Here is a 13,619-nt window from a genome sequence, read left to right on the forward strand (position 1 = left end):
TGGCGATACCTTTCTATTTCTCTACGAGTACTGCCGTAAGTGATATATTCCTAATTAGCAGCGTGGGTAACTTAGTATTTTTACTTAACTTTTCTCCAGTTTGTATTTAAAAGCTGAGTAAAGGGTCTAATAGTCGAGACACTCGACTATATGGTTATATTATATACATATAGAATCGATCGGTTAGTTTCGTTCTAGCCTATTATAGTATGATAATTTTGTAAAGTAATCATTACGTTAACATATTACCCATGACTATTTATTAATTCCAAACGCAAATTAGAAACCACAAGGGCTTTTATTAAAATTCAAATGGTTTCCACCTTTAGGTACATGCCATTTTCGGTACCCAAGAGAAACGCTTTTTTTGCCAAAATCAAAGGAACTTCAGTGCGGTTCGAAACTGAGAATTTAAAACGACGAAGCAGCGATACGAGCCCAACCTTTGCCTGAACCTTTCCAAAACGAAGTCCAATGCAGTTACGTGGTCCATCGCCAAAGGGCAAATAGGCCATGGGGTGGCGGGACTTGACTTCGTCCGGATCGAAGCGACTAGGATCGAACTTTTCCGGCTCAGGATATATCTCAGGATCATGGTGAATATTGTGAACGGGGATCAAGGCATTGACGCCCTTATCGAGCACAATATCTGTGTTGGGCACCAGGTATTCTTGGTTGCACTCTCTGATAAGATGGGGAAGAAGAGGGTGCTTTCGAAGTGTTTCTGGAAAAAATGATTAGGTTAAAATAATGTAATTAGGTCTGAAATAATTTTACTTACCAGCCACCACCTGATCTAAGTAGGACATTTGGGCCAGGGCGTCGTAGGTAAGCTTTTCGCCTTCCACATTGACGAGCACACTTTCGATCTCATCCCTTACCCTCTGCTGAATCTCTGGCTGCAAGGCAAGTTCATACAGGCAAAAGGACATAGTGCTGGAGGAGGTCTCGAAGCCAGCCACGAAGAACACGAAGGCCTGGGCAGCCATTTGCTCAAGTGTCAGTCCTTTGGAAAGATCGATACCCATACCCTTCCTAGCCGCTTCTTCGTCCTCAGCACGAATTTCTATTAACTGGTCGATAAAGTCGTTCCGTTTTATGCCATTCTTGAGGCGATAATCGACGGTGTTCCTCACCGCCGACATAAAGAAATTCGTTATGTCATCGGGAAGTACTTTCATGCGTAACATCTTAGCCAACTTGGGGTTGGTAAACAAAAATGCTTGCACCATCTGGGAATTGCGACGTGTCGTAAAGATCTCCCTACCCTTCTGTCGGAACTCTGCGTTGGGATCCTGAAGACTGTGGCACTCCAGCCCAAAGGCACACGAACCAATGACATCCGTGGTGAATCGTGCACAGAGGTCCTTGATCTCCACATTGTCATCGACCACCTTGGCCTCCTTTACTGCCGCATCCATGGCGTCGGTCAGGCGGCGACCCACGTCTACTATCACTTCCGTCATGAGCTTCATCTTTCCGGAGGTGAAAACCGGAGAAAGTTTGTGTCTCATCGATCGCCACTCGTCGCCTTCCAGGGCAAAGAGGTGACCCGTCAAGGGATCGTCGCGGGGATTGTTAAAGGCACCGCGATCTTGAAAGTAGTTGAAGTCCTTAATCATCACCTGCTTGATGAGGTCCAGATCAGTGATCATGGCGGTTCGTCTGAAGAACATGTACATTCCAGCTAACGGAGCCTTTCCCTTGAACTGGTCGTAAATTCTTTGATTGATGTCACGGAAATGGTACTTATCCCCGATTCCCTTCATGTTGCCAATCACTGGAAGAGGTTTCTCGTAGGGAACCCCTTTGCGCTCCCAATAGGTGAAGATTTTTACGTAGAAATGGTAGGCCAAGGCCAAGAGTAGGCCCAGTAGGGCAATAGTAAGCAGCATTGCGAGCTAGTACTTTTTCACGTAGTTCTTGATGAAAACTGTAGAAACACTGTTCGGGTAGCCGCTTATTTTGCCTTTTTATACCTTAATCGAGCTTTTAGCAAGGCCCTAATCTCTCTCTTAACTTTAGAGATTGCACTGATGGCTTCTTTAAACGACAAACAAAATCGAATCCACAGCAAACAAGTTACAAGTTCTGAAATATGTATGTATATGTCGAAAAAAAAATTACAAAAGTCAAAGGAAAAAAAATTGGTTTGTTAAACTATTACATTTAAACAATGCCCTATTAGAAATAACCACATGTCAATTTTAGCGAATGCGTGACGAAATTTTCACATGGCCAGCAGTCAGTGACAACTGGTGAATTTGCATCGAAACACGATGATAATAGATTTTTTTTAAAGCTTTTTAACACTTCAGAGAGCTTGGGCTCTACCACATACACATAATCATAATTCTGAAAATGTAAAATATTCAATACCGCAGAGTAAAAGAAAATACGATATAAATCAATAAAGCAAAATTTTTATACAAATAATTTTTTTAGTATTTCTCTGACCGTGTTTTTTACAGCTATATGATTTTTTTTTAGTTTTATAAAATTTAATTCGAAATTCTTAAAAATACAAAGAACACCGAAGCTATTATTTGTTTCAATTCTGTTCTGTATTTTCCACGTTTGGCGAAGTTTTGACACCAAAAGTACTTAGTTCAAGCTTGGAATACTTGATCTTTTTCTGAGTGTACGTTTCAAACTCCTGACGAATTTATAATACCCTCTGTAAAAGTATAAAAAGGAAACTAAATCAAATAACCTAAAAAAGTTATTAATAATAATTTCAAGAAAAAGCGCAGTTGATTCCTAACATTTTTTCATACTTTAAGGGTAGTTTACCTAAAAAAACAGAAAAATCTCCCCGAAAAAATCTGATTTTATTTTTTCAAGTGTACTCATTTCTATTTATTGAGCACTGAGGTGCTGCTTTATACGTGTTAGCTCTGGCAGGAATGAATGAGAGAATGCTTCGCATTTGAGTCAAAATAATCGTTACAGTTGTACTCAATAAAATTTGTGTTAGTCATAGTTAGAGGTAGGTTCCCAGCAATCATTATCTATCTTTTAAATTATGCCGCACTTGAACTACACTTTGATAATTTTAAACCTGAACTTAGGTATTCTATTATTAAACACTTGTAAACCTTTTAAAAGAAAAACTAAATAAGTCCCATTAGAATTATCTAAGCTTGTTTTTTTGCTTTTACTTTTTTGCGATGTTACAATGTATGCATTTGTAAAGTTTTCCCTTGTTTCACTTAAAGCCGCAAATCGATCAAAGCGGCAAAAAGCCATCCATTTATAATAAGCATAATCTGCGTAGGCCCAGCTTGATTATTTAATTCCAGCTTTTGTTTTGGTTTGTCACGCAGCGAGTTTTATGGGTGGAGCTGCCTTTAACTGCGGCATTACGATTTTTATGTCGATTGGAAGATGGCGCATTAGCGGCATAAAACGGCCCGTAAGCATTAGGGCAAATCCTTTAAGCACCCACAGCAGCACACACGGCCGCCCACAGGCCCAAAATGCTTTTAGGCGCGACTCCGTTTTATTATTTAGTGAGGAGTAGCAGATAGGGGTCCTGCGGGGAGGAAGTTGGGCGTTGGAACCACTTCACTGCCTTGGTCGCGGCAAGCAACTCGCTGTCCATCTGGAAAGGCGTTTAATGGGCCTTTAATCGCTTTCGCATAAATTTTCCCGCGAGTTTGTAATAAACCTGGGAGTTCACTGACGCCATCGTCCCGATTTTATGTCAGTTTCATTGAGTTTACGCTTGATTTGGTTTCTGCAACCTGCCCAGTTTAATTAAAGGTGGGATGCAAAGGCCAAAAGGCAACAAACAAGTCGTCTACAAATCATCAACTGACTGTCAATAAAAGCCTGCCTTGCTTCCCTGTTTACACCCAGGCTCACATTTCAATTAAAAGGACAAACACGCAAGGAGTCGATTGGAAAAGTGTCTTCTGAAGGATCTTAAATTGAGCATCCAACAACAATTGCTGTCATTTTTAAAGAAATATTTGGCATAGAGCCGAGCCACGATAGCCAACTACTGTTTTCTGCTTTTGCTTATAAAGAAACGCTTTTTAAAAGAGTCAAGTTCATTTGCTCAATGTTTATTTTTGAATACGCGCACAATCGCAGAACGCCAACTGATATTCTAGCTCTATTCACTTGACAAAGCATTGTACCGGCATTGAATTTAAATCGTGAACAGAACATTTGTTTGCTGCTTTATCTATACGTTTTATTGTGGTGGTCGTGTCGTGTAGAAGAAAGCATTTATTGATAACAAAAACAGCAAAAAGGCACAGAAATGAGTTTGTCTTTAAAAGCTTTGGTGATTATTACTATCGGATATTCTAAAGTTAATCAAAATTTTAGTACAATACTTATGGCATCTTGCACATTTTTTTTACTTTTTGTGGTAAAATGAGTTCCCCATCTGAAACGATAGCTTTATTTACTAAATTAATATTAATATTAAAAAAACAAACAGTTTTAATTCCACTAAAATTGCTCATACGACTATAACATTTTTTGCATATTGTATTGAATTGTATCTTAGATCATATATTTTGCTCGACTTTTTTCTGTAGGTGTTTTGTAAGCCCAGGCTTTGCTCACAAGTTTTTAGCGCGGTGAAGAATATGATCTCGATCCTGGGAAGTTCCCATACGAAAGAAACAACTATTTTTTGGCTTCATATAATCAGAAAGAGAGTTGAAACTTAGTCTCACGTTCTCTTTCTAATACCCTGTTTTGTGCGATAGAAGTGCGCCAAAAAAACAAAAAAATTACCTTTCTCTTAGTCAGCTCAGCATTTCCCCGGCACATTCTCGTATTTGTTTATAGTTTAATCTATCAGTTCTGTTTTGATCGTCGGATGGGAAGAAAGCTTTGACGACAGGGAGCTTCCAAAAAAGCTTCCCAAATGTTTATCTGTCAGTTTTGTTTTGATGGTCAGGTTCAAAGACGAATAGAGAGACTATGCAAAAGCTTTTTGCTTATATTTGACATGTCTCGCATCCACTTTTCAGTTCTGTTTGTGCCTTCCACAAAACAAATTCGTACTCTCGTATTCTCTTTATTATCGGTTTCTGCGAACTTTTATGTTCCAGCGATATATGGATAATTTATAAGCCCTGTAATAACCGGATTTATTACACATAGAGCTAGAAAAGTATAGCAATCGCCATGCTATTAACACTAGCTTTACTGGGCGTGGCCATATTTCTGGCCTATAGTTTCTACCACAATTCCTACACCTACTGGGCCCGGAAGGGAGTGCCTCATGAGCCTCCACTGCCTCTTATCGGAAACTTGAAGGGAATCGGGTCGAAGTACCATTTCCGGGACATCAACCAGAGGATCTACGATAAATTCAAGGGCAAGGCTCCCTTTGCGGGAATGTTCATGTTCTTCAAGCGAACAGCAATGATCACCGACCTGGACCTCATCAAGCAGGTGCTTGTCAAGGATTTTCATCACTTTCAGGATCGCGGCGCCTTCAACAATCCGCGCGACGATCCCCTGACAGGACACCTGCTGACTCTTGAGGGCGACGAGTGGAGATCGATGAGGCAGAAGCTCACTCCTGTTTTCACCTCCGGAAAGATGAAGCACATGTCGGGAGTGGTTGTGGAGGTGGGTCACCGCCTGGCCGATGCCATGGACAAGGCAGTTAAGGAGGCCCAAGTGGAGGACAACGATGTGGAGATCAAGGATCTCTGTGCCCGCTTCACTACGGACGTCATTGGTTCGTGTGCTTTTGGGCTGGAGTGTTACAGTCTGCAGGATCCCAACGCCGAGTTCCGTGAAAAGGGTCGCATGGTCTTCGAGAAGCCCCGCCACTCCATGCTTGTGCAGGCTTTTATATTCACCAATGCCAAGCTGGCTAAGAAGTTGCGTATGAAGGCTCTTCGTGATGATCTGACCGATTTCTTCCTGTCGGCGGTGAAAAACACAGTCGAATATCGCATCAAAAACGGCATAAAGCGAAACGATTTCATGGATCAACTAATAGAACTTAGAGCCGAGGACCAAGAAGCGGCTAAGAAGGGTCAGGGGATCGACCTGTCCAAAGGGTTGACCCTGGAGCAATTGGCAGCCCAGGCCTTCGTCTTTTTCGTGGCTGGATTCGAAACATCCTCCAGTACTATGGCGTTCTGTTTATACGAACTGGCGCTGCAACCCGAGATTCAACAAAAGGTAAGGGAGGAGATTAATTCTGTTCTAGAAGGGGAGGAGATCACCTACGACGCTCTATCAGCAATGATCTATTTGGAACAGGTGCTGGCGGGTAAGAAAAATATTTTACTGAAAAAAGAAAGCCGCCAATAACATTTCTTGCAGAAACACTTCGGAAACATCCCATTGTTGCGCAACTTTTGCGAGAAACCAATGAGAGCTATAATGTTCCCAATACGGAGTTGGTCATAGAGAAGGGAACTACTCTTCTGATACCCGTTCACAACATTCACCATGATGCCGATTTATATCCTGACCCGGACCGTTTCGATCCCTGTCGCTTTGATCCGCAGGAGTCGAAGTCCCGTCATCCATTTTCCTATTTGCCCTTTGGCGATGGACCCCGAAATTGCATTGGTTTTCGTTTTGGAAAAATGCAAGCCAAGATTGGTCTTGTCTCCCTGCTGCAACGCTTCAAGTTTGGAATTTCAAAACTAACCGAGGTTCCCCTAACCCTGGACACCCGCAGTCCTACTTTGGCCACCAAGTACGGCATTCACTTGAAAGTAGAACGCATCTAGCCACCGATTTTGAGAATATTTAATCTTCTTTCTTCGAATGTAAGCGCCAACGGTGCAAACTTTTTTAAACAATGTTTGATTACCCCTTATCAACAGACATGGTACCACTAAAAAGCTAAAGTGGTTTATCTTAAGTGTTTGTGCCGCCATAATCGTACTTTTTATTGATGTTTTTGTTTTAAGTTGCTAATAAATAAATCAATTAATAAAAATTGTACGTTTTTTGGTATATTTATAAAAATTATATATATTTTAACATTCTCACTCTAGCCGGCTTATTCAAATTCCAGTTTAACAATATTTTTGAAGCGTTCGGCGGCAATCTTTTAAAGAGTTTTACAGGTGACGCAATCAATATATTGTATGTGTGCTTGGATAATTGCAGTTCTGACTGTATTAAACCGTCGGATTGAGAGCGAGGCATTTGAAGAGAGTGTAGAAAAAGCTTTTCCGCCTGCAAATCATGTGTGCCCCACTTTTCCATTCAGTTGCTATTCCGTCGAACTGTGGGCAGCATGTTGACCTTCCTGGTACTCGCACTGACCGCTGGACTTTTGCTGTATGTCAAACTTCGCTGGCACTACGCCTACTGGAAGCGCCGGGGCGTGACTGGCGAGACTCCGGTGTATTTCCGCGGAAACATGAGTGGACTAGGCAAGGAGCTCCACTGGACGGACATCAACCTGCGGATCTACCGGAAGTTTCGGGGAAAAGTGCGCTACTGCGGCTTCTTCACCTTCCTCAGCAAGGCCCTGTTCGTCATGGACTTGGAGCTGATCAGGAAGATCATGATTAGTGACTTCGGCAGCTTCGCCGATCGCGGACTCTTCCACAACGTAAAGGACGATCCGCTGACGGGGAACCTCCTGTTCCTGGACGGACCCGAGTGGCGCTGGCTGCGCCACAACCTGACGCAAGTGTTCACCTCGGGCAAGATGAAGTTCATGTTCCCCACCATGGTGGAGGTGGGCGAGAAGCTGACGCAGGCCTGTCACCTGCAGCTCGGCGAGATCGAGGCCAAGGACCTGTGTGCCCGCTTTAGCACGGATGTGATCGGGAGCTGCGCCTTCGGACTGGAGTGCAACAGCCTCCAGGATCCGGAGTCGGAGTTCCGTCGCATGGGTCGCTCGGTGACCTCGAATCCCCTCCACTCGATGCTCGTGCAGGGCTTCATGTTCGCCCAGCCGGATCTGGCCAGGAAGCTACGTTTTAAACTGTTTCGTCCGGAGGTCAGTGAGTTCTTCCTGGACACTGTGCGCCAGACATTGGAGTACAGACGGCGGGAGAACATCCATCGCAACGACCTGATCCAGTTGCTCATGGAACTGGGCGAGGAGGGGGCCAAGGATGCATTGTCCTTCGAGCAGATCGCAGCCCAGGCACTGGTCTTCTTCCTGGCCGGATTCGACACCTCATCCACCACCATGTCATTCTGCCTGTTTGAGCTGGCCTTAAACCCGGACATCCAGGATAAACTGCGAGTTGAGGTCCTGGAAGTCTTGGGGCGCAACAACCAAAAACTCACATACGAGTCCGTACAGGAAATGCCTTACTTGGATCGAGTGGTGGCCGAGACGCTGCGAAAGTATCCCATTCTGCCCCATTTAATGAGACGTTCCACGAAGGAATATTTAATACCGGATAGCGACTTAGTTCTAGAGTCGGGAACTAAGATAATTATACCTGTGCACAGTATTCACCACGATCCCGAGCTATACCCAGATCCGGAGAAGTTCGATCCCAGTCGCTTTGAGCCGAACGAGGTCCAGGCCCGACCTCCCTTTGCTTATCTGCCCTTTGGCGATGGGCCTCGGAATTGCATAGGCGACCGCTTCGGCAAATTACAAGTAAAGGTGGGACTTGTCTACCTTTTGAAGGACTTCAGGTTCAGCAGATCAAAGAAAACACAGATCCCGCTGAAGTTTTCGAGTCGCACTTTCCTAATTTCCACCCAAGAAGGAGTTCATCTGCAAATGGACAGAGTGGCCGCACCGTAAAAAACCGTGTATTAGTCATAAAATTAAAAATGTTAAAAATGTAATCTTCGAATTATTGCCGTTCTAGATTGCATTAATTCCTATAATATACATATGAACACAAAGATATGGTCTTTCATGAAAAAGCTTATTATGCACTCTCACTGAGAATGCTTCTCACAAAAGCTTTATAACCAAAGCGAAAATAATAGCACCAGTACACAAAAAAAGACCATTATTAAAAAAACATAATCTTAAAGAATTTACAGCCCCAAGCTTAAAAACTTTCCATCACTTCACAGGTTTAGAAAAGTCTTAGCCAATGTTCTTTATTAAATAGTTAACAGATTATTACTATTCTTATGGTAAACATAGCACTGCTTGGTTACATTGGATCTTCATTTCCCCATTTAAAAAACATAATCTTAAAGAATTTTCACCAGTGGATTACAGCCCCAAGCTTAAAAACTTTCCATCACTTCACAGGTTTAGAAAAGTCTTAGCCAATGTTCTTTATTAAATAGTTAACAGATTATTACTATTCGTATGGTAAACATAGCACTGCTTGGTTACATTGGATCTTCATTTCCCCATTTAAAACAATTTAACTATATTTATTAAAATGCATTTAAACTAAAGAACTCAAGAATCCACATGCTCTATTTTGAAGTTAGGAGATCAAAATGCTTTTACCATACGCTCTAATTTTAGCCTACAAAGGTTCAATTGTTATTAAGCCTCCAAAATCGTAGTTGTCCTAATTTTGGTACTATGATCAAAAATCTCAAAATTTTGTCGTATGCCTAAAGTTTTCAGTCGTATCACTTTGTCGGCAGTCCACGTAGGGGGACTACTATATATACAGGAAGAAAAGTAAGTAAGTAATATACAAAGACTTTAAGAAAATCAATTGGCTTGGAAGAAAGAGCGGTAATAGAGTAAAAATAAAAATTTGGAAATTTGTTCTTTTGGGCCCGCTATTTACATAGTAGTATTCTCACACGTCAAATGGTACCTAACTGTCATAACCTCAGTTAGTCGAAAAAACGTTATTTTAGAGTTCAGCACATTCTAGACAATAATAAACAGCGCAATAAAAGAAACATTAGTTCTACTTTTTTGGTAGCTTAATAGCCACAGCTTAAAATAGCCACATTTTGTATGCACTCATATTTTTTTGCGTATCCAAAGATTATTAAAAGGCCCTAAAAATTTAAGATGATATTGAACGTCTTAACATATGAAACTTAACCACTTTTGAAAAAACTCGTTAGCTATAAATATCCCTAACTTGTAAGCTATAGGTTTTTGCAAAATTTTGTAAAAAGATAATTTTGAAATACTTTAAACATTTATCGATTTGACTTTTATTCCTTCTTTCCGTTTACCCTGTAAACTTGCATTTGCTATTATATATTTAAGAAATGAAATTCAAATAAAAAGTATCTCTATAGCGCCATGGGGACGAAAGAGTCCTCCCGGGTTTCGGGCTCAATGCCGGCATCCTCGGCTAAGCTAATGCGGCCTTTATCCACAAGATCTGCTTCAGCTACATCGCTGCCCTGATTGGGTTGGTCAGCGGATCGACTAGTAGCCCAGCTCTCAGACGCGCGACTAAGTTTTAACCACTGCATCTTCGTAAGCCATTCTTGCACGGCGGAGATCGACACGTAGCAAATCATTCTTTTTGGCCTGTTCTCCATCGTTTTGGCATATTTCGAGGCCCGTCACAGCATTCCGAATACGCTTCGGGATGGTTGTCATGCAGCACCTTTTTAGTTTTTTGTGGCCTGGGCACTTGCATGTGGTCAGGTTGGGCAAACTTATGCCATCGTTTTGGGTCGTGCCAATATCCACGGCTGTGATCTCGTCCCCTTGCGTTCCAAGAGTCATAGCCGAGTTCCCCCTTCCATCAGTAAAAGGGAATCACCGGGAGGGTGTGCGAAGGCACACATACGATCCTAAAAATTGTAGACGATGTTAAACAGCTTAATATAAGAAACGGTTCTACCGCTTTCGAGAAAATAGATAGTTTGGCGAGAAAACAGCTAGATAGCAACATTTTGCACACATGTAACTTGTGAACGACTAAAGCTGCAGGCTTGTGCCTGGAAGGGTATTCCGATATACAATTTACGTCTTTCAAACATGATTAGTCTTCCGCGAAATGTGGGCGTTAGAGTGGGCGTGGCACCCTCCTGAACTTGTCTTCCAGTTTTTATAGTTTCCGAGATCTCAGCGTTCATACGGAGGGACGGACAGACTTACATGGCTAATCACTCGGCTAGTGATCATGATCACAAATCAAGAATTCATCAAATCGAAAATCAAGTATATGTGATGGGGTCGAAAACTGTTTCTGTTGCCTTTCACATACTTTTACGACGCATCTAGTATACCCTTTTACTCTACGAGTTACGGGTATAAAAACTTCTGATATCAAACAAAAACAGCTATTAATAAAGTAAAAATCCACTCGAAAAATCTCGCACCCACAGCAAACAAAAGTTCTGATATCAACTTTAGTGCATTTTTTACATGAGGCACAATATTTGCTTAGTTGTTTGATTTTGATGAAGGGTGCCGAATGCAAGAAGTAAATTAATGTCAAAATTTTTAAGTATTGATTTATGTTTTTAAATAATGTTATTTGTACCCATTTAAGCTATTCGTCGTTATTTTAATAGTTTATGCAAATTTAAAAATTATTTATCCACCTTGTGGTGAACTAAAATAAGCTTATTAAATAAAAAAAGAGCCCTTTGGAACAAGCTTAATAGTTTTAATTTGAAAAGAACACATAATTAACAGACAAATTCTGCGGTTCTCGGCTTTTTCTATGTCAGTTATTCTTAAAACAAAAAAAGTTCACTGTTACAAAACTCAAATGGTGGTTGAATTGGATAACGCCTTTCGGCGAAATTATCATGTGCAAAAGCTAAGGAGTCCATCACTACGTTAAAAAGGTTTTACTTGGTAAAAATGCCATATTTTTGAAGGTATTTTTTTGAAATTCACCAATGAGGAAATATCTTTGTACCCGAAAAACTGTCAAAACATTAAAAATCGACATAATTTTATAGAAATGTTTAATGGGGGGTGGGTTTATTCGCCAAAAAAAAAAATTTTTCAAGTTTAAACCAACTTAAAAAAAAAACACTTTTTAGGAAAACGGGTTAAAGTTTTGCACGATAGAAGACCAAACTGTTTTTCAAAGAAACATTTAAATGTATTAGTTGATCAAGTACTATGAATATTTTCATGGTGCAATTTCGTCTTCCTTAAAATAAGGCTTAGGAAGCCATGCGTTAGCCCTTCTCAACAACCCAAAAGTATGAATCGAATAGATCTACATTGCCTTATCGATTAAGATGATATTCTATTCTTACCCTCCAAAAAAAAAAAATTTTGGAAAAGGATGATTTATTTTTCAACATAATCTCCTGTTAACTCGATACACTTGACCCAGCGTTGCTCCAACTTCCTTAGCCCGTCTGAAAAGTAAGCTTTCTCGAGGTCTGCAAAATAGGCCTGTGGCGGCGACGACCTCCTCATTCGACGCAAATTGGAAACAAAAAGAAGTCACTCGGGCGCAAATTTGGAGAATATGGTGGATGGGTAGCAGCTCGTAGCCCAATTCGACCAATTTGTCCTTGGCGAGGGAGGAAGTGTGAGCCGGTGCGTTGTCATGATGGAAGAGCCCTTCTTCGCCAAATGGGGCCTTATTTTCTGCAATTCGGTGGCGAATTGGCCCTGTGACCATTTTGCCTTTCTCCAGTAGTCGACGTAGAGTCCCAAAAAACGGTGGCCACCACCTTTCCGGCCGATGGGAGAGTCTTCGCCCCCTTCGGAGCAGGTTCGCCGGGTGAAGACCACTGTTTCGACTGTTCCTTGGTCTCTGGTGTATACCAGTGGATCCATGTTTCGTCGACGGTCACGAAACGACGCAGAAACGCCTTCGGGTTGCGCTTAAATAGCACCAAACACTGCTCTGAAGTGGTCACACGGTTGCCATCGACCCGACAGCTTTCTCCTGCCCAAAATTTCAAGCAGGATTTGACCCACGCGGTCTTTTGACAAGCCTACTGTCTCAGCTATCTCGCGTATCTTTAATCGGCGGTCTGCCAATATGAGATCGTGGATTTTTGTCACGTTATCCTCCGTGGTAGAGGTTTTCGGGGCACCTGGGCGTGGCTCATCAACAACCGACGTGCGACCACGTTGAAACTCGTTAAACCAATTTTTGACTGTCTTCATTGAAGGAGTAGAGTCACAGTACACATCATCCCCCGTACACAGCATCACCCATTTACTAGTTACTTTCACAAAACACATTAACGTAGGGCTTGCCATAAAAAATAGTTATGTAAACATAAAAAGGCAGTCAAATAACTACTTTAACAAAACATAACCATAAAGTAAAGCCAGTGAATTCTTTTTATAGTTTAAATATATCTCACAAAGCTATTATTATTTATCAACTATAAAATTGACAAAGTTATTGATATAATACTTAATCTGTACGAAACACTACCCCATTCGGAAATTGTAAACAACGCATTGTCCTATGTGCACTTTGACCCGTTTTTCTGGCATTAATTAATAAACTTCGCGAGCTATAGTACTTAGATTTGGAAAAGTGGTCGTGTCACACCCTTATTTCTTATAACTGCAAGGGTATACAAACTTCGACTTGCTCAAGTTAGCTTCCTTTCTTGTTAATAGTAACGTAACATTTTTAATGTAACGAAACTATCTGCATTGACCAGTTTATCAACCACATTTTTATGAGTAGTTAAAAAATTCAAGGCATACCTTCTTTCTTGAAGTTTGTATTCAACTTATTTAGTTAAATTTCCCTCTGTGTCGATTCGCCCGCTTAATACAAAATAATTGTCCCAAGACGCATGATTGCCAC

The 13,619-nt window shown here is 41.3% G+C and overlaps 3 protein-coding genes across 3 annotated transcripts; 2 read left to right on the forward strand and 1 right to left on the reverse strand.

Annotated features, from left to right (window-relative positions):
• Positions 1-269: 269 nt before the first annotated feature.
• On the reverse strand, positions 270-2,136 carry LOC108029347 (probable cytochrome P450 6a14). Its single transcript, XM_017101539.3, has 2 exons — positions 782-2,136; positions 270-724 (listed from the first exon to the last, which is right to left on the reverse strand). The coding sequence occupies exons 1-2, from the start codon at positions 1,893-1,895 to the stop codon at positions 309-311; spliced, it is 1,530 nt and encodes a 509-aa protein (XP_016957028.1). The 5' UTR covers positions 1,896-2,136; the 3' UTR covers positions 270-308.
• A 2,872-nt stretch (positions 2,137-5,008) lies between these two features.
• LOC108029367 (probable cytochrome P450 6a14) lies at positions 5,009-6,942 on the forward strand. Its single transcript, XM_017101594.3, has 2 exons — positions 5,009-6,256; positions 6,310-6,942. The coding sequence occupies exons 1-2, from the start codon at positions 5,152-5,154 to the stop codon at positions 6,723-6,725; spliced, it is 1,521 nt and encodes a 506-aa protein (XP_016957083.1). The 5' UTR covers positions 5,009-5,151; the 3' UTR covers positions 6,726-6,942.
• Positions 6,943-7,230: 288 nt separating this feature from the next.
• LOC108029368 (probable cytochrome P450 6a13) lies at positions 7,231-8,826 on the forward strand. Its single transcript, XM_017101595.2, has one exon. The coding sequence runs from the start codon at positions 7,241-7,243 to the stop codon at positions 8,720-8,722; it is 1,482 nt and encodes a 493-aa protein (XP_016957084.1). The 5' UTR covers positions 7,231-7,240; the 3' UTR covers positions 8,723-8,826.
• Positions 8,827-13,619: the final 4,793 nt, after the last annotated feature.

This window comes from Drosophila biarmipes, chromosome 2R, assembly GCF_025231255.1.
Source record: "Drosophila biarmipes strain raj3 chromosome 2R, RU_DBia_V1.1, whole genome shotgun sequence".
Classification (NCBI taxonomy): Eukaryota; Metazoa; Arthropoda; class Insecta; order Diptera; family Drosophilidae; genus Drosophila; species Drosophila biarmipes.

Coding starts and splice junctions, on each gene's coding strand:
- LOC108029347 (XM_017101539.3), bottom strand. CDS start 1,895: ATGCTGCTTACTATTGCCCTACTGGGCCTACTCTTGGCCTTGGCCTAC. Junction 725..781: donor CTTAGATCAGGTGGTGGCTG/GTAAGTAAAATT, acceptor CATTTTTTCCAG/AAACACTTCGAAAGCACCCT.
- LOC108029367 (XM_017101594.3), top strand. CDS start 5,152: ATGCTATTAACACTAGCTTTACTGGGCGTGGCCATATTTCTGGCCTAT. Junction 6,257..6,309: donor TTTGGAACAGGTGCTGGCGG/GTAAGAAAAATA, acceptor CATTTCTTGCAG/AAACACTTCGGAAACATCCC.
- LOC108029368 (XM_017101595.2), top strand. CDS start 7,241: ATGTTGACCTTCCTGGTACTCGCACTGACCGCTGGACTTTTGCTGTAT.